Source organism: Crocodylus porosus, unplaced genomic scaffold (assembly GCF_001723895.1).
Source record: "Crocodylus porosus isolate Cpor-Errol unplaced genomic scaffold, CroPor_comp1, whole genome shotgun sequence".
In the NCBI taxonomy this organism is placed as follows: domain Eukaryota; kingdom Metazoa; phylum Chordata; order Crocodylia; family Crocodylidae; genus Crocodylus; species Crocodylus porosus.
In genome coordinates this window covers 67,520,597-67,547,755 of record NW_017728943.1, presented here as the reverse complement: position 1 = coordinate 67,547,755, position 27,159 = coordinate 67,520,597, and the positions used below count along the sequence as shown (strand labels likewise).

The window sequence follows — 27,159 nt, the reverse complement described above, 5'->3', positions numbered from 1 at the left end:
GGTCTGGTCCCACTCTAGACCATGCCTCCCCACCACTCTGGGTCCAGCCCTGCTCCACCCCTGACTCCCAGTCTGACCCCGCTGTACCCCACATCCTGCTACTCTGGGTCCAGCCCTGCTCCACTCTCCCCTCCCCGCCACCCTATGAGTTGAGGCTTGTATTTGCACAGTTAGCAAAGTTCCCACTGCTTTTTAAACAGGAGTAACATCTGAACAGCCAAGGCCCAAGACACTTGTATACCTCAAAAACGTAATATGCAAAAATGTCTCTCTATATAAAAATAACAGTAAATTCAAATTTCAGTCAGAACAAAACAATTAGCATTCATGGGCCTTCCCTTAGATTTCTGGGGTATGCATAAATAAAAAGATTTAGTACAACATTGGTAATGTCCCTGCAGCATTCTTATTACTCGGTAAAATTCCAGTGCACAGCAAGGGGAATTATTCTTGCCACTGATCTGCTGAACAGAAATGTTAACTCCATCTTGACTAATGGTTCTGGCATCGATTTAGAGCTTGCAAAATTTTTCTAATTAAGGGATCCTTACTGTAGCTGGTAGGGGCAGGGTTACATTATGGGCCAAGTTAATCCTTTCTGGGAGTGGTGGAACTGCACCTTCAGTGGAATAGCACCATGAATAAAATGTAGCCCGCAAGATCTGCATCTGTAAAGGACTCGCAGGCTGTGTCCAGACCAGTAGGGATGTGCACTTGTAGTGGCACAAATCTGTACTGCTACTTTCTACTGCAGTGCATACCCCTGCACATGGGCTTTGTTGCAGGATACACTGTCCTGCTGTGGGCAAACTGTCCATGCCCAGCTCCTCCTGGAACCTGGTTGGAACAGCGTGCCATGTGCTGAGGGAGGGAGAGGGGTGTCTCAGTGTGAGGCTGGCTGGCAGGTACCCCCACACTGAGGCAACCTCTCGACCAGCCAGAGAGCAGCAAGTGGAGCCCAGCACATGCTACTTTGGCATGCTTTGTGCTGCTTTCCCGCCCCCCCAGTGGTTTTTTTTTTTGCTACCAGGAAGTCCCAGTAAGTAAATGTTGTTCCAACACTGCAAATTAGCAGCATTGCTCATGGTTTAATGTGCAACTTGTACGGTCTGTGGTGCCATGAACCGATATGTCTGCATGTATAGATGTAGCCCCAGTGTTTAACTGATTACCCTTTACAAACACTGAGTAACAGTAACAACTTTTCTTCAAAAACGCAGGAAATTCTTGAATCATAAAATAGTCCCTTAGGAGCCTAAAAAAAAAAAAAAAAAAAAAAAATACATGCCACCTCTTGTAAGTAACTGGCACACTCAAGCTCTACAAGACAGAAGTTCCAGAGCTAGAATATGGCACAAACATTGACCTTTAGGATATGGCTTTCAATCATGCCTACTGAAATATGAATAAACTGCAGGACAGCATGAAGTACTGAGGTAGCTGGTTCTTAGACAGTGATTTTCATTTGATGGAAAACATTCATTCTTCATAGATACAGAACTAGAACTTGTATGTGTCCAGGCTTGATACTGGAGGTCTTGTTTTATAATTTTGCAGCAGCTCTTTGGAGGCTTTTCCTGTAGGAAAATGAAGCTGCCTGCCTTCTAGGTTTAACAGTTTACTACAACTGTACTGAAGCACTCAGCACTGGTTGCAAATCCAGTTTGGGTGAACTCTATATAGAATTCAAAAGTCTCATCAAGCTCATTTTTTGCATTTCCATAAACAAAGACAAGTCTAGGGATATACCAGAACTTGAAAACAGCTTGAAAAAATTCTGTAGAAAAATTTCCCTTAATTGAAGGACCTATAATTATATTCAACTTTTCAGTTTAATGCAACATGGAAGCCCCAATCTTGCACAATCAAGATTTTGCTGCTGAAGCCTGAAGAAAAAGTGATGCGTTATAAATTTAACAACACCGCAACTTGCAGAATTCTGCAATCTATCATCAGGTCTACACATAAACATGAACAAAAGGGGCTAACATGTTATGTCCTCCAGGCTCAGGAATAGGCAATACCCACTAAAATCTCTTTGGCTATCCTCTTAGAAAGACAGAGCACAGGTAATATTTCTTGTAGAGTCATCAATCAGCTCCTTCAGTCATGGCCTGTGCTGGAAGGTTTCCTGTAAAAGCAGACCAACTGACAGGAAAGCCTGATTGCTGTTTGCTGCTATAAAAAAAAAAAAAAAAAAAAAAAAAAAATAGTATTCATCTTGATGGGCATTCTCAAAGGCCTGCAGAGTGGACTTTCCTAGAAGTTTTAAAGAGAAACCCCTTCCACTGAAAGGGAACCACGTGACAGAAATAAGCTCAGCCAACAAGCAGTGGGGGTATTCAACCCTGAGCAAGAATAAGTAATAGTTGTTAGGATCAATTACAATGTAATCAGATAAATATTACAAAACAGCATTGATATCTTCTTCTAGAAAAGGTATTTTTATATGCTTTTAAAAAAATAAGAACAAGATGGACTTAGTTTATAACTAATTTTAAAAGCATATTGAATATGGTCATTATACCAATGAAGCTCACACTCCTTTACATTTACAGTAAGCTACTTTACCTTCCAAGAAAAAAGTTGGTTTATTTCAAATACACTTGAACAGACAGCCCACCTGGATACTCAACAAAGAGGTAGTTAAGGTATGGCTACTTTATGGAAATTTGGAAGAAAAATAGTACAAGAAGGGCAAGAAGTTAATGGGAAAATTTAGAAAAAAAAAGAATCTCATCTGTAACAAGAAATCTTGTCCTATATAGACCACAGAAGGGGGGCGGGGGAGCAAACCAAAAAAACTCAAACACCCAACCCCATTTTTAGTCTTCATTGTGCATGTGTAATGTTGGAAGTTTTCTTGCAATAATATTTTTCCCAAAGTAATTTTCTGAGGTGCACACATATATTACTGTAGACATAACTTGGGTTGTCTATCCTTTACCAAGCATAATGCTATGGAACAGAAGCTTACATGGTTTATTCATATACAGTGAGATTTAATTTTTTCCTGATGCTGGCATGGATTAAGAGTATAACATAACCATAATAATCTGATAAATAATAATTGTAGAAAATAAGAGTAGTCAAATATTGACAGATTTACTAATCGGTGACCAATATCTCAACTTATGATGAATTAAACTATTTATAAAAGTTTCAGCAATTTCAAATTTATTTTTCTTTAAACATTTTTTAGGAAACTGTAAGTAATATACAATTAAGCATTTAAAAAAGAATTCTGCAGCTGATGCCAAAGTTTCCAAAGATACAGTTACACTTAACCTTTCCCTTCTTCACAGATCTTAAAAAGGCACTTCTTTGACCTTTCCTCAAGATCTTTATGAAGGACAACAGTGTTCTTCCTGTTATATTGACAGAGAATGCGTTGTATGTAGAATCTTAAAAAATGAAGGCAATACACAATAACCCAAAATTGCAAGTTGCCACCTTCCTCATATAGCTACTTATCACTTTGCAACCATATGCTGTAATGAGTGCCGTAATTCAGAGAATGAGCTGCAAGCCCATTGTAAAACTTTGCCCTAGATCCAAACACTATCTAAAAGAACCTGCATTACGTGTCAACTGCTAGCTTTTTTTTAAACAGTGAAAAACCATGAGGTAATTCATGCTACCATGACACCAGCCAATCATTCTGAACTCTGATATTGATTGTGCTGAATGCTTATTTAGTGTTATCGGAAATTAAGCAGTATTAAGAGGATTGCTGGAAGGAGAAGAAAACAGTTCTTGGTCCTCTCTCTCTCTCCATACAACAAAAAGGAGTATGAGATAGATTCTCTTTTGCATGCATATATATAGAGGAACAATTTGCAAGACAGTACTTGGCAAGAGGTAAGTTGCTGATGTTAACTTCCTGAAATGCTTTTAGTACCCCACACAGGACAGTTAATAAAATTTACTTTGTAATTTTGCATGTAACTTTGTAACTTGATTTTGTGTGTAATGTGCAAATGACAACAAAACTAATTGGTAATTAATAATAATAAAAAAAGAGAGAGAACATACCTAGGACTTCAGTATATTATAGCATAGTATAACAATATCAATACTTAGAAAAAATGAATCAGTACAGCTAAGTAGCACTCAAATATTCTCCAAATTGCATATATCATATCTGTTGTTTTATATGTGCTCCTATTCTAAATCTTAGCCTTTGGTTTTTGGCTTTCTTTTAAAAAAAAAAAAAAACAACAAAAAAACCACAATAAAAAACCCCATTTAGTCCCCAGGACGGTGTTGCTCCTTCAAAATGTCAAGAAGTCTAATTAACGATATTTACTTTTAAAAGCTTGTGTTGGAAACAGTCAATTACTTAAATTCAAGCTTTCTAATTTTTTTTAATTACATGCAGACTTCTACTGCTTGCATTCTCAAAAATCCTTATTTGAAAATGGCAATGTAGTGAATAACTTTTCTTCTCTCCCTCTCTTCCGTGTAGGATGTGGAAAACTGATGTGTTACAAGAACTTTTTAGCCCTTGATTTAAACATGCTGCAATTAAAACATTGGGTAGGATTCTCTTTATTCAAAAGACAGTTTGTACAATTTAGGCCAATTTTAAATTCTAGATGATAAGTTTGGGGCTGTACATCCAAAATGGCTGCAAGTCACACAGGACTGACAACAAACAGATTCTGAAGTGAGAGCTGGTATTAGAACATAAATGCATTCAGGATGAGAATCTAGTTCTTGACGTTCAAGTTAAAACTAAAGATAGATGTGCAAATCTCTTAAATCCTCAATCCACTGAAGCACATGTGGCAAAGGAAAACCTCTGTGGACTTAAAAAAAAAATGGTAGGCTGTGGGCACGTCCAGATTTGTATGGTAATATCTACTGGTTTACTTGAATACAACTATTTTAATAAAAACAGTTTAGATGCAATAAGCATGAGGAATCATTCGAGACTGACCAGCAGTACTTTCAAATGTAACAGCAACTCCATGTGGACTACGCTGACTTCCAGTGGAGATGCTGTTACTTTTGACAGCTACTCACAGACATGGAGCAGCTGCCAACTGAAACTTCGCTAAACACGTACGTAAATAGTTTGGTTGTGTTTTTTGTAAATGACAGCTTTTTGGGTTATTTTGTTTTAATACCAGAGCTGCTCATTTATAGGAAAAAAGGCATGAAATGCATTACATCATATTTGTGCTCTGTACTGTAATTTAAAACAGCCAGCCAAACAAGACAAAACACAAATAACTACTGTATACATTAATGAGAACTGTTGTGCAGGAAAATGACCTATGAATTGACAGACTGTGTATTCTAAGTTTGTCTGTCATTTCTGTAGGCCAATATTCTGCACACCTTCACTACTGATTCCAGTAATGTGGTGTGACTAATTTAAAGAAACTTTACTGTCAGTTCTTCTATTTAGAAGAGTATGTTTGACAGCACTAATTTGTAATTCGTCGCTTGTGATTTATATTTTTAAAATAAAATGTCAAGAATGTGTGGCAACCAAAGAAAATAAACCTGAATTTTCAACCATACAAGACTTTTTCCTGTGTTTTGCCCTTTAATCTCCTGTGCTATATTGTCTTTTTTCTCCACCCACATGCATTGCTTTTCCATTGACATTCTTTGTGAAAAAACGGGCTGATATCTGCTTACACAAGGGTGGAGTTGTTGGTTTAGTGCAATGCTTTCCACATAGAAGTGACCTGACAATGCTGCTGTTCTTATGACTAGCGACAGTGAGACACTGCACAAAGGTTTGCAAAGGCACACCTTTTGGTATATATGCACTTTACTTCCTTTAAGACAGCAATAACCAAAGAAGAATTCCCATACATTACTACCTTCAGTAAGTTCAGTTGTCTGACTAAATAACTCTTTTATTATTAGTGCAGATTATGATGTTTCCCTGCAAGTTCTGAGGAAATACTGATTAAGGCATATTTTCATAACTTGTTAACCAATTCCTAATTTGAGTTGCATTTAAAAACAAAACAAAAAATCCTACATAAAATTAAATAGCCCTTTTAAATGTAATTCTACAATACTAAAAGCAGAACACTCTTTAACAGGTTACTTTCCAGATAAACTATGGGGGGCTCACATACACAAAGGATACTTCATATAAATTTGAAGTATTTAATTAATGTTTTTTTAAAATGGATGAATTACTTCACCATGTAAGAGATGGTATTTAACACTATAAATAGAACCTTTCTGTACTGGTGTTAAAGAAAAAACTTGAACCTTACTCAAACTCTGTTAGCAAATATAGAGCAGTAAAAAACAAGCAGAATTTACAGTCCAGCAGGATTAAATGCAGTATTAGGTTGCATATTCATTGCGTCTTAACTTCCATACCAGATTTGATCAGTCTGGAACTCACCTTTGATTCTGGAAATCAAGTACATTTGCAAGAATCCAGGTTATTACAGTAATTAAAAAAAGACTATACAATCCAAGTTCTAATTATTTTTACCTGTATACCCTTATTAGCTTTAAAATGAATTTGCACAAAGATCATTGAGGTCAAGAACCCCAAAAAGTAGAATTATGCTGTTGTATTTGAGGGTTAAAACTGACTCCAAAATCAAATAAGGAAAGTGATGAAACAATGAATATGGAACCCATCCAATGCCATTTTTACATGGCAATCTTTTAGACTGCTACAGGTTGCAAGGGAGAGAGGAATATAGTGGGGAAAAACCCTGGTCATACCTAATTCACTCTCCCTTTAAGCATCTACTCCCTGCCACTGTGTGACACAGGATACTGGGAAAGATGGACCTATGGCCTGACCCACTAAATGTTAGTTCTTATGCTTTTATAACTATTTATAATACCTGCTCCAAAAATTGAAAGCAGTGCTCTCATGAGGCAAAAGTGTGCTTCACAAGTTTCACTTTGAGCTTTAAGAGAAAGAATCTTAATACAAAACAATGGAAAACAATTTTCTTTTGTTTCATTGCTTCTTAGATAGCATTGCACTTAACTGACATTTATTTTAAAACTTGGGACAAAGTTTTATTTGGAGTGGTATGGTTCTGAAGAACTGAAATCTTTTTTCAGTGAACTAGTTATCTTAACATTACAGAATAGAAAAGATGTTAGAAACAAAAAGGTGAACATCTGAAAAATCTAAATGGGTATAAGTGACCTAACTGTTTGACAACCCACGCTTCAAAACACAGGAACATAAGAAATGCCATACTGGAAATGCTGCCCAGCGTCTTGTACCTCACAGGGGTATAGAGACTGAATGCTAGGGTAAAGACAATTTATGTAAGGCAAACTGACCCATCTAATGCCCCTCTTCCCTTATAGCTTCTAGTATTCATAAGAATAGGAAGTCCTAATTTGGAGGTGGCTGCCTTACAATCATGTTTATATCCGCTAAACAGGAAATAGAAGTTATCTTTCCAAACTAACTTTGAATTAGAACTTTGCTTCTTGTTCTGCCCTGAATTTGATCAAGCTTTTTCATCACTACACTATCAACTCCTTAGTCTCAGAAATCATTGTGACAAATATTTGAAGTATTCAGATCACAGTGCCAAGACTAGTCACAATCTATTCAGGCTCCAGCACTCATTCAAGTTCATGTAAATATTAAAACCCCCCACAAAAAACAAAGCTCTAGTAACCTTATTAAACAATTACAAATGTGATCAAGCATCTTCAGTTGACTGCTGCACATGGGGCATGAGGCAGAACCAGACTACCTACCTATAAACCACAAATCAGTAATGAGCCACCGGTATCTCTTTTTTCACCCAATATAAACAACTATATTAAAATACATTCAGCTGTGAACTAAAACAGATTTATTCACATTTAGATAGTTTGAGGCTTCAATGCTTTCTACATTATGGAGCAACAGATACTGCCATTTATTTAGTTATATAAAAATTACCTATTTATGAGGGATTCTCCTGTTGTCTTATGATAGAACACTGGAATTGGAACACCCCAACACCTTTGTCTTGATATACACCAAAATGTCCGTCTGTCCAGCATTTCTAGCATTCTTTTCTGTCCTGATGCAGGAACAAATTTCACTTTTTTTAACACTTCCTATGAAACAATCACAAATAGATTGGTTTAGTCTTGGACAGAAATCAACAACCAACTAAAAGGATGCTGTTCCCCTCCCAGTCCATGAAGAATTACAGGCATGATTCTTTACATGTTGAAATTAACATGCTACAAACCAGTTACCACGTGTAAAATTTATCTGACGGATGTTTCCACCACTCATATTTCTTATGTAAGTTCTTAGGACTTGTCTACACTATGGAGCTGATACAGCTATAGTTACACTGGCATAGTTATTATGACAGCAGAGCCCCCTTGTGGATTTGTGGCATGTAATGGCAGAAGAGAGTTTCCTGCTGGAATAGTTGCACCAGATCCCTGAATGACATCCTTTAAGATTACAGATGTCTTCACTGGTTAGTATAGCTATCTCCACCCTAGGGGTTCTGCCATCATAGCCATGTTGATTAGGTAGTCTGATCTTTTCATACTACTGACTTACTTAAGTCAATTAGCAAAATGTTGTACTGTGGACCAAACCATTCAGTAACGTAGTTATACAAGTTGTTGTCACAGTATCTTAAAAATACTGTGCTGCTTATCAAAGGAAGAAAAACAGAATATTTTAAGAACATTTTTGTGAAGGAAGACAGACACTGGTCCTTTCAGCCACTTTTCTATAGCTCACATTACTGCAGTATCTGGGCATCTCACAAATCATTAACTCAGAGCTTTTCCCAGGCAGGGAACACTTCTCCTTATTTTACAGATATGCCCCTAAAGCACTGAGGGCCAGATCTAAGAAGTATTTAGGCACCTTAACTCCCACTAATTTCAGCAAAAGTTGATATGCCTAAATATCTTTCCAGATCTAGCTCAGAGAAACAGATAACCAGATGCTATGCCACTTAAGTGTCTAATTGTTATCTCAGTCCACCTGCTTGAGTCCCTGGAAAACTTAACACAAAAGCTGGATGTGTCCTCCTCTTCCCTTGCTGCTTTGTCTTAGGACTAAGATCAATGGAAGCAGATGTATTAATGAGTTTTTAAGGTCTTGAACAGGGTGGTATTGAATTGTGATTAGATACTAATATGCTTAAGAACCACTTAGATGCCTAAAAGGTGGAATAAGATCTGACTAAGTGATTGCTCAACCATCATACAAAGTCTCTTGTAGAATGGCAAAATGAACCTCCCAAGTTCCATTAATTGCCCTAACTATTGAGTTATACAACTTTCCTTCTAAACGTACAGGTTGAGGATAACACCACAGCCCACTGTGGGCATCAGATGGACAAAAATTCTATTACAAGGATTTCCATTAACAGTTCAGTTTTTGTAGACACTATGGGAGGGGGGTGAAGTTCTGGAGAAGTGTAGAGAAAGACCATGTTAGTCAAAAATCCCATGCATCATTAACATTCCTAAACTCTCCACAAAAAGCAAACTGATGAAGCTTTATACCTGGGTGGTAGCCTTGATATTTGCTGTATTTACAAACCACTGTTTGCTGGCACGAATAATCACAGGTTTCTTAGTCCTCCAGTCATATGGATAGCTATGTACATATCTCTCCTCTTTTAATAAACTCTTTGCTGCTTGAAGCATCTGAATAACTAGGGAGAAAAATAATTGGAGTCTGATGTTAACAAAAGAACACAGTGCTCCTGCTGCTGCTGACTTAATTTCTTCCCTTTTCCCAGTCCTCGCTTCCCATCCTCCTATCAACGAAGTGCCAATATCTTGTTCACTTTCAGCAGTTTGGGTCACATGAACCTTCAAAATATTTGAGAGACTATGCTTTAAAAAAAATAATTGGATGAACACAAAATACTAACCAGCTTCATTTCCTTCTTCAAGTACAGCCTTGTTCTGAAGTTCGGAACCTGCAGCTTCCGTAAAAAAGCCACCTTCATCAACAAGACAGTCCTAGGAACAAAAACATTTTAGCTTATGTTAATAAAATACTGACCACTATATTTAAGAATGTGAAATGGTGAACTGGAGAGGCCTATAATAGACCTCTGTCTTGGCTCAGAAAAAATGGTGGGGCTCTTTATATTCATGTGCTATAAATACTAAATTTGACATTCCTGACTTGCCAATTTGCAAGCAAACTTGACAATTCAAGAGATTTAACTTCATCGAGCTTGTAAGCATACAGCTTCACTATTATTACACTCAGGCAAAGCTTAAATACTTACCTTTCAAGAATTAAAAACGAGAGGAAAAAAGATGATCATGTAAAAGCTGAATAACATTAGCAGTCAGCTTTAAAATATAGAATGTCCATTACAGATACTGCAAACTGATTACATGTCCTAGGATCACCTCATCCATCACCAAAACACAACTACATCTGATGAGACCGGACTTTGTATAGAAGACAAAAATAATTTCCATTTGAAAGCTATCGGTGGACATGAGGGAAGTGATATCTTCTTACACTGGAAATTTAATTCCAACTTTGCAAAAGAGAGACAAGATCTTTAGCAGCAACACACTGCAAGAATTTAAGCTCTAGGTTTCATTCAAAAACCTTTACTATGGCACAACTCTAATTTAGCACTGATCAAGGAGAAAAACACTCACCACTTCCATCATCAATTCTACTACCTATAACAACATTATAAGCATTAGGCTCCGGTGGTTAAAGACTGGACTGAGAGAGAAGATACCTAGATTCTACTCCCAGATTTGCTAATAGCTTGACGTATGAGTCTTTGTCCAAGTTTCCCTTTTTGCAACAAAGCAAAAGGAAGGAAGTCACTACAATAGTCTACTGGGCATCACTCTCTCAAGGACTAATTCAGGAGGTGATCAACGACAAGCTATGTAGTAATCCTGACAAGCAAAGAGAAGAAGGTAAGTTATTGTTACAATACAGAGTTGTAGTTAGTTCTGTGGCTACTAATCTGTTTTTTTTTCTAACACCTGTAAAAAGCAGTAAATTTATTTCTCCTACCCAAGCTGTTCCTGAAGGAGTAAAGCCCCATTGAGAGAAATACTATAGTTACAAATTACCTATTTTGCTCGTGGTTTCATGGGGACTCCCCCTCCCCCCCCCCAACAAACCATTGTGTCTGTGTTCGGAGTCATTTGATTCAACCTCTTTCCCCACCCCCAAAAAGAGTACCTTATTCCACTCCTACACTGCCAAGTTTATACCACAGGATGTAAGAGAGAACAATTTTTCCTCCCTTACTTCATAATTTATGTCTTCCTTCTTCAAATATGAAGCCTATTTATTAGTAGACCCAAGTTACCAGTGAGTTAGCTATATAATAAGGTACCACAGGCATTTTAAAATTTCATACGCAAGTTGTAAAGTCTATGACATTTAACATTCTAGGTGTGACAAAACAGACTGGTTAAAACAAGATTAAAAAAACAAAACAAAAACAAAAACAAAGAAGTACCATGGGCAGTTGGTGGTGGGCAGCTACACTGTAATCTTCCATACCATGAGCTGGGGCTGTGTGAACTAATCCTGTTCCTTTTGCCATTGTCACATGATCTGCAGGTAATAGTGGAGAGTCTTTCCCAGGAATTGTTGGATGAGCACAAGAACCACTCTCCAAATCTATACCTGAAGAAAGAAGAGAGATACTGTTAGATAAGCAATTTATGAGCACAGCTTTTATAGTACAAAAGAATCCCAATTCATCAGCAAAAAAAAAATACACATAATACAGGAATCTCATGTTCCCCTGTCAAGCACCTAAAGGTTCTTCCCAAACCCTGCTGTTTTATAGCTATCATCCTTTCAGCAGAATACTTAAAAGCTACTCCACAAGCAGTGACCCACAGAAACCAGTCTGCACCTCCAGGAGATGACTGCATTCCCATTTCTCACAAACCAAGGAACCAACATAAAAGGAACTGATTTTTAACTCTAGAAACTAAAGCAGTGTAATGCACTGGGATCTAGTGGACTGAGCAGAGGACCACACCTCAGACCCAGGATTCATTTCCAGTTCTGCTTCTAATTTTCCATATGACTGCAAGCAGGTCACATTAACTTCTCGAAGACAGAAATACAGGAAAAGTATGTAGTACACATGCTACACGATCAACACTAAAGTATAAAGACATTAAGGAGCCAACATCTTCCCCATAATCAAATTTAAACAGTAATGCTACTCACCCCGAAGTACAAACCCTTACTGAATCCCTCCCCCCATAGAAGCCTGGAACAGCTAATTCATAATTATGTCAGACAGCAAGAAGCTCAACAAATTCAGGCTATGGGAAACAAAAAAAAAAAAAAGTTCCCAAACTGAGGTTCCTGCCAAGAGATTCTAATCACCTTGGCTTGAGTCAATTGTTATACGTTACATACAAACCAGTAACTCTGAAAATGGAGTAAGCTACCTACCTTACATTTACTGCAGCCTATGTGCACTGCACTAAAAATTAGCATGTAGCCAAGTTGTAAACTTACAGCATGCATATCAGTTACCCTGTACTACCTTCCTCATGTAGACAAATAGTTTGAAATCTGAGCCAGCAATCACCTAGGATCATCAGCACTGATCATGAATGCATGTTAACATAACTATCACTCCCAACACCTCTGATGTTACTGCACTAAGGTATGTCAACACCTCACACAGGAAGTCTACAGTGAGGTAGGCAGTCTAGTACACTAATGGGAATCCTACTTTAATTTCACCTGGGACTCAGCACAGACAAACTGCACTTGATCCAATTTGAGTTCAGAAGCTACCCCAATTTCAGGATTAAAACCCCCCCCAAAAACAGCACAATCAAACTGAGTTCTTTTCCTAGCTCCCCTTCTCAGCTGTAATGTACAATATATTCGGAGTATATTCCAGGTATTTATTCACATTTTATAAATGTGCAACTAGCTTCTATAAGCATTTTGAAATCTGTCTGAGAATTCTAGCTATTCTTACCACCCTCTACCAGTCACTAGGATGAATCCTGATCACCTGGTCTTCATGTCATTTAAGTTTACCTCATTTTTGTATTATTTAAGCTAATATTATTATATGAGCATAGGTCCAAAGTTTAAAGCAAAGCAAACAAAATGCTTTTAGAATCATAGAAAGTCAGGGTTGGAAGGAACCTCAGGAAGTCATCTAGGCCAACCCCCTGCTCAAAGCAGGACCACCCCTAACAAAGCTTTGTCCAGCCAGGTTTTGAAAACCCTCAAGGATGCAGCTTCCCTCACCTTTCTGGATAACCTGTTCTAATGTTTTACCACCCTCCTAGTGAGAAAGTTCTTCCTAATATCTAACCTAAACTTCCCTTGCTGCAACTTGAGACCATTGCTTCTTGTTCTGTCATCTGCCACCACTGAGAATAGCCTAGCTCCATCCTCTTTTGAACCCCACTTCAGGCAGCTGAAGACTGCTATTAAGTTTCCTCTTGTCTAGACTAAGCAAGCCCATCTCCCCCAGTATTTCCTCGTAGGTTGTCCCCCAGCCCCCTCACCATTTTTGTCACCTTCTGCTGGACTCTCTACAATTTGTCCACATTATTTTGTAGTGGGGGGCCCAGAACTGAACACAGTACTCCAGATGTAGCCTCACCAGTGCAGAATAGAGGGGAATAATCACCTCCCTTGACCTACTGGCAACATTTTATCTCAACATTTTAATAAGTAGTAGAGGTGCACCGATACATCAGTCTGACATTGGATCGGCACTGATACAAAGAAAATTGGTGGTATCAAAAATCGGCCTAATGTGGCTAATAACTTGGCCGATAAATGCCTGTACATGCACGTAGCTGCAGCACAGCATGCAGGCAGTGAGGAGCACAGCCTGGCAGCTTGGAGAGCTGCATGCAGCTGGTAAGTCTGTTGTGGTGGGCGGGGGGAGGCAGATCAACACCCCTGTGGTGAGGGAAGGAGTGAAGCTGGGGTAGGTGCTGCCCACCAGGGGTGGGGTGGAGCACAGGACAGAGCTACGGGGGGGACAGGGTATGTGCTCCTAGATCTGTGTGGGGGAAGGGAGGGGAGGGGCAGGGTAGGCTGCAGCTGTGGGCTGGAGACAGGGCTGTGCCAGGTTCTTCCCAACATGTGGGGGAGGGGGAGGAGGAGAGGAAGGGGGAAGGGGTTTGGGCTGCACTCAGGGCAGGCAGTGGTGGTGCTGGGAAGGGGGCTATGGGGGGGACCATGGTAAATTTCGGGGTGGGTGCATCTCCCCCCATAGCCCCTCTCCCAGTGCCACCACCCACCCCAAGAGCAGCCCAGCCCAGCCCCCACCAGAAGAGGCCAGTGCAGCCCAGCCCACAGCTGCAGCCTGCCCTGTACCATCTTGTACAGATCCAGGGGCACATGACCCCATGCCTCCTAGGGTACTGGGGTGCAAAGAACACAGGGAGTCCCTAAGAGCCCAGTGCCACCTTTGGTCCACAGCAGCAGCCCGCCCTCACCCCATGCACAGATCTGGGGACCGCATGCCTTCCTGGGGTGTGTGCAGCAGTGGGAGCTGCCCCCAACACTCGGACAAGCCGTAGCTCCATCCCATGCTCTGCCCCAGCCCCTCCCTCACCATGGGGGGGCATTGGTCTGCATCCCCAACCCATGCCCCTTCCCTTCCCTCTCCCCTTCCACCACAGACTTACCAGCTGCACGCAGCTGTATCAGAAATCGGATCAGTATTAGCCAGTATGCCTCCTTAAAAAAAAAAAATAGGCTATCGGTTTCCAAAATCTCTATCGGTGCACCCCTAATAAGTAATCTACAACATGTTCTGTAACACACTAATATTCACAATATCCCTAAGCTCTTGCCTTTGAATGTTGAAATAACTTCAAACTGCATGTCCAAGATGGCAGCCAAAGATTCAACTCTATCTGCAGCCAGGATATAACATTCACTGGTATTTGTACATTTCACAACAGAATACCTAAGACACAAAGGCATTAAATGCGTTAATATTCCATCAAGGGAAAAAAGGGTGTTCATCGTAATATTACATTTTTTTAAAAACATTTTCCACTTTTATGTTCTTTCAATGTTATCCTTAACACAATTCCTACAATTGTTTTACCTTCAAATCTCCAAATGAATAAGAGAATGAATTTAAGATCAAGCTCTAAACTAACAAAATATTGCTAAAACAGTAACTTCATTTTTAACTCTTTTAATAATTAATTGAAGGGGTTTTTTGTATTTCAAAAATTAAAAATATGATTAATACATCTGAAACGTTGATTACTTCAGCCATGTTATGAAGAATGTTTAACTGCAATGCTGCAGATGGATACTAATAAAAATAGAATCAAATTCATAAGAACAACAAATTTAAAAATACACACTCTGAATTTGGCATATAACAGACAGCTTGATTAGCTGGAACTGTCCAGGGCTGAGTGGTCCAGACAAGCAAACTAATCTTGGATAATCCATCTATAAAATACAAATAAAGAGTACATTATTTTATTATAAAAGCCAAAGCTATTATAGTCTTATGAATAAAAAAAATACAAATCATACCCATCACAGAGGCTAGTTTAGGAGGAGATTTCAACAATGGAAATTTGATATATACAGAACGACTGATGTGCTGCTCATTGTACTCAAGTTCAGCTTCAGCCAAGGCTGTACTAGGTAAAGATCAGACATAGGTTAAAAAACAACCATATGAAATGTACTAGTCTCTTTACTTATATAAATGAAATAAAATGGTATGTTGATTCTTACTTTGCTGAAGGAGACCAAAACACAGGTTTGTAGTCTTGATAAATATAACCCTAAGGGGAAGGAGGGAAAGAGAAACAGACTTCACTGGATTGAAAGTATAATTTGTGACTTTAGATACAGTTAACAAAGAGCTAGCATACCTTCTCATACATTTTTTGAAAGACACTTAGTTGTTTGGCCTCGTATTTCCCATCAAATGTGTAGTAGCAATTGGTCCAATCTGCCATTATGCCCCAGCGGATGAAGGCAGATTTCTGTTTCTCAATTGCCCTTTCTGCAAATTTTCTGGCTGAAGAAAAAGAATGGATTAAAAAAACCCAAAAAAACAAAGCCCCAAAAATACTGTACTTTTAAAATTCATTTGATCAAGTTAATCAAATCTTAAACCAAGCTAGTAGGTTATTTATTAAAAGAAGGATAAATCTCAACTGAGGAAAAATAATTGTAGAACAGTCCTCTACTAACTGAATTATATAAAATATAACCTTTGCAAGTAAATGGTTTGTTTTTAAAGCCAATTCCAGCAGGAGTGTAGGTTATAGCCTAAAGATATCAGATTAACCCGAAGAATCTTGTCTGCCTAATTCTAGCAGGATGCTTCCTCTGGTAAGAATAGGGATATGGCATACATTCATAAAGAACTTAAATGAACTTTTTAAAAAGGAAAAAGGGCTTAAACAGTGCATTTTAGTTATGAAGGGAGCCTTCCAAATGTAAACTGAAAAAAGGTGTAATGCTGCTGCTCCTAACTTTTCCAAGCAACTTGAAATCACTATTAATTAGTTTAACAGATGCTTTTCGTAACAAGAGTGGCTTGAAATATTCATCTCAAATAACTTTCAAGTGACGGTTGATGCTTATTATTATATAAAAAATTTGGGAGATTCCCCCCCCTTATTATTTGACTAGCTATGTGCAGTACTCAGAGGACAGCAGTGAAATAATCTAGAATCATGCAATGACGTACTCTGGCATGGAAAAGTAACAGTCAAGATGTATATGTGGGTTTGGAGAGGAGGCAGAAGAGGAATCAGGCAAGGAGGAGGAAAAATTGGAGGTTGGGGTATAAAGCTCTGTGATGACAGTATTTAGAAGGTTCTGATAACAGGAGAAGAAAACAAAGTAATTGTCAGCTATCCCATTATCTCTTCTGAAACAAACATCTACTGCCTAGAGCACAGGAGGATAATTATTTTGGCTGGGGGTGCCATTTGATTTCTGGAGAGCTGTCGAGGGCCTCGCACAACATTTTTCAGAAGATAGCATTTTAACAAATTATAGATTAAAAAAAAACAAATAATATACTTTAAAAAAAAAAATCAAACATCTACTAGAACATTTTAATTTTAATTTCAAAAGATAATTTTGTTCCAATTTATTTTTTGAGTAGTGTATATAGAGGTGATAGCATAACTCAAAATAAAGTCTTATTCTTGTATATTGTGTGGGGTGAGGGTGTATGGGTGGGGAGGGGGGTGGGCTGGGCAACGTGGATGTGGCGGGGCAGAGGGCTGCCCTCATGCTAGGTCTCAGGAGCTGACTGAGGAGAGAAAAGGAGAGGGCAGGGGGTCACATGCAGATGATCTTGCCCAGGCAGTGCTGTGAAGGTGCAATCTGTCCCCCAGCCCTAATCCAGCCTGCAGCTGCTCCTGCATCACTCCACATGGGGACAAGCCCTGACCACTCCCACCCAAGGCAGCCCATGCTATACTCCCACCGACACCTGCCAAACAGCCAGCATGAGCAGCTTCATGGCGAAGCTGCTGCTGCAGCTGTCCAGATGGGCATACTATAGTGGCTCATCCTCCTCCTGCGCCACTCCAGGCAACACACAGGTAGTGTCGAGAAGTCACGGAAATGTGCGTTGGGTAGCAGATACCCAGCCAGGAGGGGGTGAAGCTGCAGCCAGCTGGTTCCTGCCCCACCACATGGGGATCCAGCTCCTGGCTGCCTTCTACCCACTCTACCCACCTGGTGTGATAAGCAGTCACATGTGGACGGCCAAGTGGGTGGAAGAAGACTGAGTGCCAGGGCATCAAGGCCCCCACGGTGAAGGAGGGACCCCAGGAGGGCACGGGGAGCTTGTGCCCCTGGATCTGCGTGCAGCAGCGGAAGCATGCCCCCTGACAAGCTGCTCACAGCTCTGTCCTGAGCCCCATCCCAGCTGCGCAGCACCCGCCCCTGCCCCAGCCCCACTCTATCCCTCATCGTAGGGGCTTCAATCTCCACCCCTCATGCCCCTTCCCTCTCCCCACTTTTTCCCCCCAACAGACTTACCAGCCAACACTGCTCTCCAAGCTACCAGGCTATGCTCCTGGCCACATGCATGCTGTGGCTGCTCGCATGCATGGGGCATTTAAAAATCAGCCACATCAGGCAAAAAAAGCTGATTGCCGATTCTGTCAATTTTCCCTATACGGGTGCCGATCCAATATGGGAATTATCAGTGCACCTCTAGTTCTAAATACTCACAGCTTTTAACAAGAATCAATGGTAAATCACACAACTCAAACTTTAGTGCGTTTAGTAAGTACACTGCCCAAGCATGCTGCATGTACACCTTGATTGTCATGGTTCCTTCTACTATCCACTTTCACATCAAACTTTGGTTTCTTAGTAAGTGAGAAAAGTATGTATCAAATCAAGTAACTATGCTTTCCGTAACTTTTCTTCTTATGCATACAAACTAAAACGTGCAAAAAGAAGCCTCTAAACATGCGAACCTAAATTGAAAATCCAGCCCCAGAGTCAAAACTCTCAGAAAACATCAAAAAAGTTTTGTAGCATTATAAAGTAGTGTGTGGGAGGAAAGAAGAGATTGCTCCTGATCAACAAAGGGAAAAACAGTTTAAATTTTCAAAGGCATTCTCTTTTTCTAGGCTTTCACTGAATACGCTAACTCTGCCTAGATTTAGAAAACAAACATGCAAAAACAAATTAAGCCATTTAATGCAGTTATAAAATAAGCCTACATAAGAGTAGATGTCCATTAAGTTCCTTTTTCAATGTCTATTCGATTTTAAGTTTAAACAGGCTTGCATTTGATTAACCCACTTTACAAGCTTAGATGATGTACTTGGCAGACTGAGGATACAGCTACCCAGCACAATGCAGTTACACAGGCAGACAATGAGCCTACCTTGGGCATAAGAAGCAGTGTAGCTAAATTAATATAGCTGTTTGCTCAAGGTAATTAGTTTAGCAGAGAAGTGAGATATATCGTATTTACTCAAATTTAAGATGATTCCCCAATAATTAGATTCTATACATGGAAAATTTATAAATGTGTTATAATTTCCCAGGTATAGAATCTAATTATGGGAAAGTTGCCTTGAATTCATGTCTCCTCCCCACAGGGAAAGCAGTAGCTAGAGGGGTTAAGTGGCTGGGGGGCAAGGGGGGCAGTCAGCCCCTTTGCCCCTGGCCCCCCCACTACTTCTCCCTGCAGCCATCCTGCCTACCCTGCCACCTGCACCCTCCCACCCCAGCTCTCTACAGCCTCTGCCCCTCCCTCCCTACTCCCCCAGCTTCTGCCCAAGAGGGAATCCAACCTGAACTGGAACCAAGCTAAGCCTGACAGCAAGGTGGGAGAAGGGGGCAGAAGCTGCAGAAGGCAAACAGAGGGAGTGGGGCAGGGGAGAAGCATAGGAGAGAGCTGCGGGAATGACTCTGGCCCCAACCCGGACTCAGGCATGTTTTGTATATGAACCTAAGATAAGGGTCCTTTCCCCTCTCCCTCACCGCCCCCCGCCATGTTGACTGGGGTGAACCTTATCTTATATTTGAGTAAATGCACTATCTACATTAATGCAGCACTTTGCACAAACTTTGCTGCACCCTGCAACCAAAGTCAGCTTGTTCAGATTAGCCCAGCTATTTCTACATGGCACTGCAATATGCTGCAGACATTCCCCCAAATATGGTATTCACTTACAGGGTATGTGGTATGCAAAGAAAAAAAAAAAGACATGCACTTTGTTTTGGGGAAGGCAGAATGAAGAAATTAAGATTTTTCTGGAGATTCAACGGATTGAGCAGGGACAGAGCCCAATCTTCAATTCACTCACTCAATGAGCCATTAAGCCAAGTGATTCCCTCAGTTGCCTAAATAGAAATGCCACTACTGCTACAAACAGGAATCAAAGTGGAGGGCTTCTATTCCAGGGGCAAGCAATTATTTTGGGCAGAGGGCCGCTTACCGAGTTTTGGCAAGCCATCAAGGGCCACATGACAGGCAGCCCAGGGCAGATTAATATTAATTTTCTAAATTTTTTTTGGCGCCCTGCAGGCCAGATAGAATGGCCTGGCAGGCCATATTTTGCCCACCCCTGTTCTATTCCAAGCAGAAAAAAAAGTCAGCTTCTCTGCTTAACACATGCATCTCAATTTTGGGGGGCTCATTTTCTGGAGAAAAAAAAAAGTATGGTATATGCAAGTAAATATGTTATGTTCCCAACAAATGTCAGTGTCTTGTACCCAAAACAAAAATCAAAGAAAGATACCCAAATACAGTAAGATTCAAAAATATCTTACAAAGCACATTATTCAAGCCAAACTTTTCTTTTAATAAAATAATATTACAAAGATATTTTACCTTTTTGTCTTATTTCCATGGCAGAAAGATCTTGAGCTTGGAGTTCTGACAAAGCTTTCATTTCAACAGGCAACCCATGACAATCCCAGCCTGGTACATAATGCACCTTGTAGCCTCTCATCATATGGAACCGATTAGTGATGTCTTTCAAAATCTGGAAATGTGCAAGTTCATACGTGATTTTTAATGCTGTTCTTATCACTATCCCCAACATGATAAACACATATTATTGAATGGCCCTTCTCATTTTGAAGACCTCTGCTATCTCAAGCAAATTGGGCGTGTTATAAAGCTTCTACCTCCATCCTGGTCTCTTCTTGTATTTTATTTAGTTTTGAAAAAGGATACTCATTACCATCTTTTGAAAATGAACATCCAAATTTAGCACAACTGAAAGCTGCAATTGTAACTTTATAGTTACACTCAGTACAGAGTGGAATATTGCAGTTAGTATGGAGTAGGACAGATTCTACTGTTGGGTTCCATGGGAACAAGTCCTGGCCAGCATCCAATACCCCTCCTCAAGGTGACCAATTCTCTGATGGAATCTGGAGGCCACATTTTTTGTTATAAAACTGTTGGCCAGATTTCATCCTTGTTTGCTCTTGATACAATATACAACACTGTCACCCCTAGATTCCTATCTAAACATACAAAAATAATTGTGCATTATTGTTTTGAACATAAATTTTGTATTAAAAATCATTATTCTTTTTTCAGTTGAATCCAGGTACCTCCATGTCAAGCCACAACAGGTTGCTTTGAAGGTGTACAGACAAAATGTAGCACCCTGTGCAATATTAAGACAGAAAAGCCATGAAGGCATGCCAGGTAAAATACTACAGCAGAAAAAGGTGAAAGGTCCCTAGATCTACCTGCTAATTCGGCTAATGTGATGAAAGTACAGTAAAAGCCGTCTTAAACGGCATTTTACTAACCAGAATACTCTATTAACCAGAATTCCCAATATCCCCCAATACAAATCCTCACTTTGCCAAGTCTATCCAGCATGCGCATGAAGTATTTCTGTTTTTTACATTAGGTAGTGATGCTGCCAATACAGGAGCTGCCAGGAGCCCTTCTAGTTGATATCTGCATAGGTAGACGGAGGAAAAAAAGTGGGGGGGATGGGTGGAGGCAGCTGAGTACGAGCATGCACAGGGGAAGAGGGAGGGGGAAGGGATCTGTGCAGGGCAGGGCAGGGCAGGGCAGGGCAGGGCAGGCTGGCATTGCAGGCCAGGGCAGCGCCAGGCTCTTCCTAGTGGGAAGAGTGGGCCTAGTGGGCCATGCTACATTCCTAACTTCCTTGTGGGAAGCCTAGTGGGCCATGCTACGTTCCTAACTTCCTTGATAAGTAGAACTCTCAAATAACCTGAATTTTTAGATAACTGGCACGCCCCTTACTGTACATCAGTATGATGCCAGAGAACAGAAGAGACCCTTCAGAAAAAAAAAAAAGACTGCCTATGAGCTATTGTATACTTCTGAAGTCACTATATAACACATAGCATCTATACCCATATATGCATCTATATACCATAGATCTATATGCAATGTACTATACAGATGCACACAATATAGATGTACATTATGCCTTTCACAACATAATAAGAGAAGCACACGTTACACAAGAATGAGGATGAATCCACAGCTAAACAATAAGATACAGAAAGCAGCATGCATTGCTCCTTGCCATTTCTGTTAATACTGGATATGCTAATCAGTAAAACAGAAATGTATACTAGCATCCTCTTATTAAGTACTGTACCCTATAAACTTCAATTGACTTCAGACAAACTGAGAGAATACAGCATCTTGCAGGAGACATGTAATACTTTAAACCTACTATCATAAAATTATATTTACTTTATTCAATGCATGACCAACATGAGGGTCTCCATTGGCATATGGTGGTCCATCATGAAGACAAAATTCCTTCTTGGTTTTCCTTTGCCTTTGCCATGAATACAATTCTGAAAAGCCACATTTCTGTGAAAACAATGTGAAAAACAATTAAATCATTATACAATTGTGTCCTAGCATTTTCAATTCAATTTTGATTAAAAAGATTACTCTAACTCCATAAGAGAAGACTTCCCTTTCTTCTCAGGCTTTTCACTTCTCTACTACTGAACAAATATGAATAATATTGACCTCCTTCTCCGATCTCAAATGGGATATTTATTTGGCCAAATTAATTCTTCTTTCACTAAAATCAAGGATACATCTGGGGTAAATATGTTCTCATCCCATGCTCATAAATAAATTAAGAGGCTGTGACACAGATGTTTCCACAGTCTGGTGGGTGGCAAGTTGGCTTAGCGGTTGCACCCAGACAGTGGTAGTATTGACCTGGAAGCACGTGGATGGTGGGGTCCCGCAGGGTTTGGTTCTTGGACCTGTACTCTTCGATATCTTCATCAGTGACTTGGATGTGGGTGTGAAGTGTACTCTGTCCAAATTTGTGGATGATACTAAATTGTGGGGTCAAGCGCACACTCCAGAGGGTAGAGAACGATTGCAGGCAGACCTGGACAGGTTAGAAAAGTGGGCAGTACACAGTAGGATGTAGTACAACAAGGACAAATGCAGAGTGCTGCACCTAGGGCACAAAAATATCCAGCACACCTACTGGTTAGAAAATGACCCTCTCAGCAGCAGAGAAGCAGAAAGGGATCTCAGAGTTATAGTGGACTCTAAGATGAACATGAGTCGTCAATGTGACTAAATCATCAGCAAAGCTAACCACACTTTATCATGCATCAGCAGATGCATGATAAATAGAACCAAAGAAATGATACTTCCCCTCTATGTGGCATTGGTCAGACTGCAGTTGGAGTACTGCATCCAGTTTTGGCTGCCATACTTCAAGGACGTTGACAGATTTGTGAGAATCCACAGGAGGGCCACTTGTATGGTTAGGTGCTTAGAGGACAAGCCCTATGAGGAGAGACCGAAAGACCTGGAACTCTTCAGTCTCCGCAAGAGAAGGCTGAAAGGTGATGTTGTGGCTGCTTACAAATACATCAGGGGAATGCAGCAAGGGATTGGAGATGCTCTGTTCACCAGGGTGCCTCTTGGGGCAACAGGGAACAATGGGGTCACCAACTGACAGAGAGCAAATTTAGGCTATGCATCAGGAAAAAACTTCTTCATGGTAAGGGTGGCCAAAATTTGGAATGGGCTTCCAAGGGAGGTGGTGCCCCTACCTTGAGGGTCTTTAAAAGAAGGCTGGATACGCATTTGGCTGGGGTCATCTGACCCCAGCACTCTTTCCTGCCTGGGCGGGGTATCGGGCTCGATGATCTGTTGAGGTCCCTTCTAACCCTAGCATCTGTGAACCTGTCAAGGTTTGCAAAATTCTTTAAAAGTTCTTGACCTATAACTCAGACTGAACTGAGAGACACCATCGTGCAGACCCATGAAAGGACTTAAGCTCTTAAAGTGGCATGCAGGCAGAATTTAAAATCTTCAATACTCATCTATCTTCTTGGGTGTCTGAAAGTGTGCAAATGCTTTGGAAGTTTAGACACGTGCTCTGGGAAAGTAGCTTTAATTAGAGCGCATCAGAGCAGCCTACCTGCTCCGTGGCTCATGTATAGGCACCCCTTGTTTTCACTACCAAAGTTCACCAAGTACTCTGCATTCCGCTCCTGATCAAACTCCTGATCAAAAATGCAGCCATTTTTGCTGAATTCATTTCACACCTACACCTGTTTGGGTTTCATGAACTATGCCCATCTCCTCCCACATCCCCTAAGGGGCATGATTACTGCAGTCAGAGGAAAAGGTGGTAGCGGCAGTGGCACAAGAAGCTGCATTAGACACTGGATAAAATACATACAATGATCTGGCTCCCTTTTGTAGTCCCTCTTTCTGGCCCAGTGAGTTTTGAATCCCTGGCTGCACAATCACTCAGCTTTGACAGAAGGGGGAAAGTGGCTTACTCCAGACTAGCTTTAGATTGGTGGCTAGGGCTATGTTTCTCAACCTGTGGGTTACAAGCATATATGAAAGGGTCAGGAACTTAGAAAATGGATTATCCTTTAAAGAAGACAAATGTGGGAAAGCATAGGTTTTTCCTTGCAGGCTGGCAGACTTCTAGCCTGAAAATGGCTGCTTGGGGCTCCCAAAGTCTCACACTCAGACTCTGGAGGCAGCAGGTCAGAAACAAAGGGCACCGGCAGGGCCAGGGGACTGTTTTCTACTTAAACTATTTACTGGGTTGGGACTGGCCATCAATGTTTAGAGATGGGTCCTGGTACAAAACAGGTTGAGAATCACTGGACTAGGGCACTTCCTGAGCAAGTTCTTTAACCATCAGTTACAATACAAAGTGTGGACTCCACCACCTCTACCACCTCTTCTCCCTCAGTCACTACTTTGGAAGAAAACCCTGCAAGCCCCAGCCACCTGCTCTAAAACACAAACAACTTAAACACTCTAGCTCTGGGGAAATGTTCCAGGCTGAGAATCTAGGTCTGACACCTTGCAGCCCATTGTCACCTTTCAGGGACTTGGGCGACTGAAGCCTGGCTCTTCTTTGCAGCACCTCCTCCCGCCCAGCATCTGTGACTTCCATTTCAGCCTCCTGCCTGTACCAAGTCCCATTCTGAAGTCCCCGATCCTCCGCAGTGCACTATGCTGGGGACTGATTTGTCCCGTGCCCTGAAACTGCCAGCTCCAGGAGCCACGTAGTACTGCCAGTCTGAGGCTGCACCCACCACCTCTGCCACAGGGCAGCCCTCACACCTGGGACACAGGGCAGGGCCAGCACAGCTGCTGCTTCTGGAACTGGGCTGGATGCAAGGCAAATACAAATACGACAGTTATCTTATTTGTATGAAAAATTCAACCCTTGTATGACATAAAATAGATAATACTAAAAGAATTCAAAACATACAATAATTTTTGAGGCAATTATTTGAGGCAGCATATGCAAAACCAAAGTCACTCTCAGGGAGTCTTAACTGACTTTGGGTTTGCTGTCAGTGCTTTCTTATGGCTGCTTGCCTTGAAATAAAGAAATGCTTCGACTTTGATGACCCAGCTCTCTCTCACTCACTGTAGAGAGTTAGTGAGCAATATAAAGTAAAGAAAAAGAAGACTTATTTGCATACTTATTTTTTTCCAGTGTATGACAGTTTTTCAGAAAATACAGTAATTTGAGCTTCCAATATGATAATTTCATATTTAAGACCTAACAACACTGGTGCAGGGGCTTGTGCGTGACACTGCCTCACTCCTGAAGTGCCAGACCTGGAGCTGGCACTAGGCTGTGGGAGCAAGGGGGAGGGGAGGGTGACAGAAGGGGGTTCTCCTAGGCCAGTGTTGCTGGGTGTACAATAATCATCATATTTATATGATGAAGTTTCAAACCTTATACAATGCATGATCATAGAAATTAAGGGCTGGAAGAAACCTTGAAAGATCATTGCGTCCAAACCCCCTGCTCTGGGCAGGAATACTGAAGACTTCCACGGTTGGGGACTGCACCACCTCCTTGTGAAGTCTATCTAGTCCAGATTCTGGCCTGGAATAGTTAATGAAGCCTTTGTGCACTAGGACTTTCCCTAGAGTAACTGGGCACAGCTTTAGAATGACAGTGTGTACTGGAGTGCACACCCCTGTCCACTGCACTGCAGACAGGACACCCGACGAGAGTCTGGTACAACCTCAGTGGCAGGATCTCAGCTATGTGTCTACTTTATGGAAATGGGGGATTGTGTCCTAGTACCTAGTCTCCAAGAGACCCATTTTAGCCCTCAAGGGGCCGAGAAGTGACTTTTGGGTTTGTTTCTTTCTTCTTATTAATATATTCTTGTATTCCAGGCCAAATCAATTCCAAATCATACGGCTTGAGCAGAACTCAATCATCCCAAAAACCCACTTCTGCCTGCTCAGCTGATCTCAATAATTCTAAACACTGCATTTGGCACTGCAACCCACAAGCATCCTTCATCCCAGGGTCTCACCCTGGGACTTCACATACTCCCAAGCCCATTTGGCAGGCATCCTACCGCAGGCCCAAGCCCAAGCCCAAGCCGGGAGGCCTTCAGATTGCGATGCCCCACCCCGATCTGAGCCCAATTGCCTACTTGGTCTCGGTATTTCCCCTGCCAGGTAAACAATTTTGGGGTCTGCTGTCGCACTCTCCCATGCCTGCTGGCCTCCAAACAGAGAAATGCTTCCATTTTTATGCCCCAGCTCTCCCTCCCTCACCACACAGTCACAGTGAGCAATACCAAGTACGTGAGAAGAAGACTTATTCGCACGTGTCTTTGTATATTCGTTGGGCCCACCACACGTTGGGTTTCCAAAAGAATACTTCCATAGTTAAGAGCTGGCAACGCAGCGCCGAGCTGCGAACAGACGTGCCGCTTGATAGGGCTAGTGCGCGTGAGCTCCCCCCACCCCCCGCGAGGGTTCGGGTGCAGTTAACGGTCGGGAGCCGCAGCCACAGCTTTCACTCAGGGCCAGGCCCCACACCGTCTCACCCGTACCTGCTGCGTCTCCAGCTCGGCTTGCGGCTGCAGGCGGCCGGGCAGCTGCGCGGGGAAGCGGGTGCGGGGCAGCAGCACGGTGTCGCGATACGGCGCGGGCGCGGGGTCCCGCTCCTCCTTCGGCGGCTGCCCCGTGGCCGCCCCGCGTGCCCAGTCTCGCGCAGCCCTCACCCGCAACAGCGACGCCCGCAGCACCCGCCACATCCTCGCGCTCGGGCCGCCGCCGCCGCCGCTTCCGGCTCTACTACAGGGGTCTACGACGAGGTCGAAACGGGCCGCGCAGAGGGACACGCTGCCTTCAGACGCGTTTCAGGGCCTGCGGGCGGGGCGGGGCCAGCTCACAGGCCGCCCCC

At 41.6% G+C, this 27,159-nt stretch overlaps 1 protein-coding gene across 1 annotated transcript in view; it reads right to left on the bottom strand.

Annotated features, from left to right (window-relative positions):
• IARS2 (isoleucyl-tRNA synthetase 2, mitochondrial) overlaps window positions 1-27,025 on the bottom strand; it is a 59,253-nt gene extending 32,228 nt beyond the window's left edge. Inside the window, exons 1-12 of the mRNA XM_019549498.1 lie at window positions 26,807-27,025; window positions 22,170-22,292; window positions 20,304-20,457; window positions 15,850-15,998; window positions 15,710-15,759; window positions 15,503-15,612; window positions 15,325-15,415; window positions 14,797-14,912; window positions 11,451-11,620; window positions 9,870-9,960; window positions 9,496-9,647; window positions 7,910-8,070 (exon numbers count right to left, since the gene is read on the bottom strand). Coding sequence (XP_019405043.1) covers window positions 7,910-8,070; window positions 9,496-9,647; window positions 9,870-9,960; window positions 11,451-11,620; window positions 14,797-14,912; window positions 15,325-15,415; window positions 15,503-15,612; window positions 15,710-15,759; window positions 15,850-15,998; window positions 20,304-20,457; window positions 22,170-22,292; window positions 26,807-27,010 — 1,571 coding nt within the window. The 5' untranslated portion in view covers window positions 27,011-27,025. The remainder of the gene's footprint in view (window positions 1-7,909; window positions 8,071-9,495; window positions 9,648-9,869; window positions 9,961-11,450; window positions 11,621-14,796; window positions 14,913-15,324; window positions 15,416-15,502; window positions 15,613-15,709; window positions 15,760-15,849; window positions 15,999-20,303; window positions 20,458-22,169; window positions 22,293-26,806) is intronic.
• Between the last annotated feature and the right edge of the window lie 134 nt (window positions 27,026-27,159).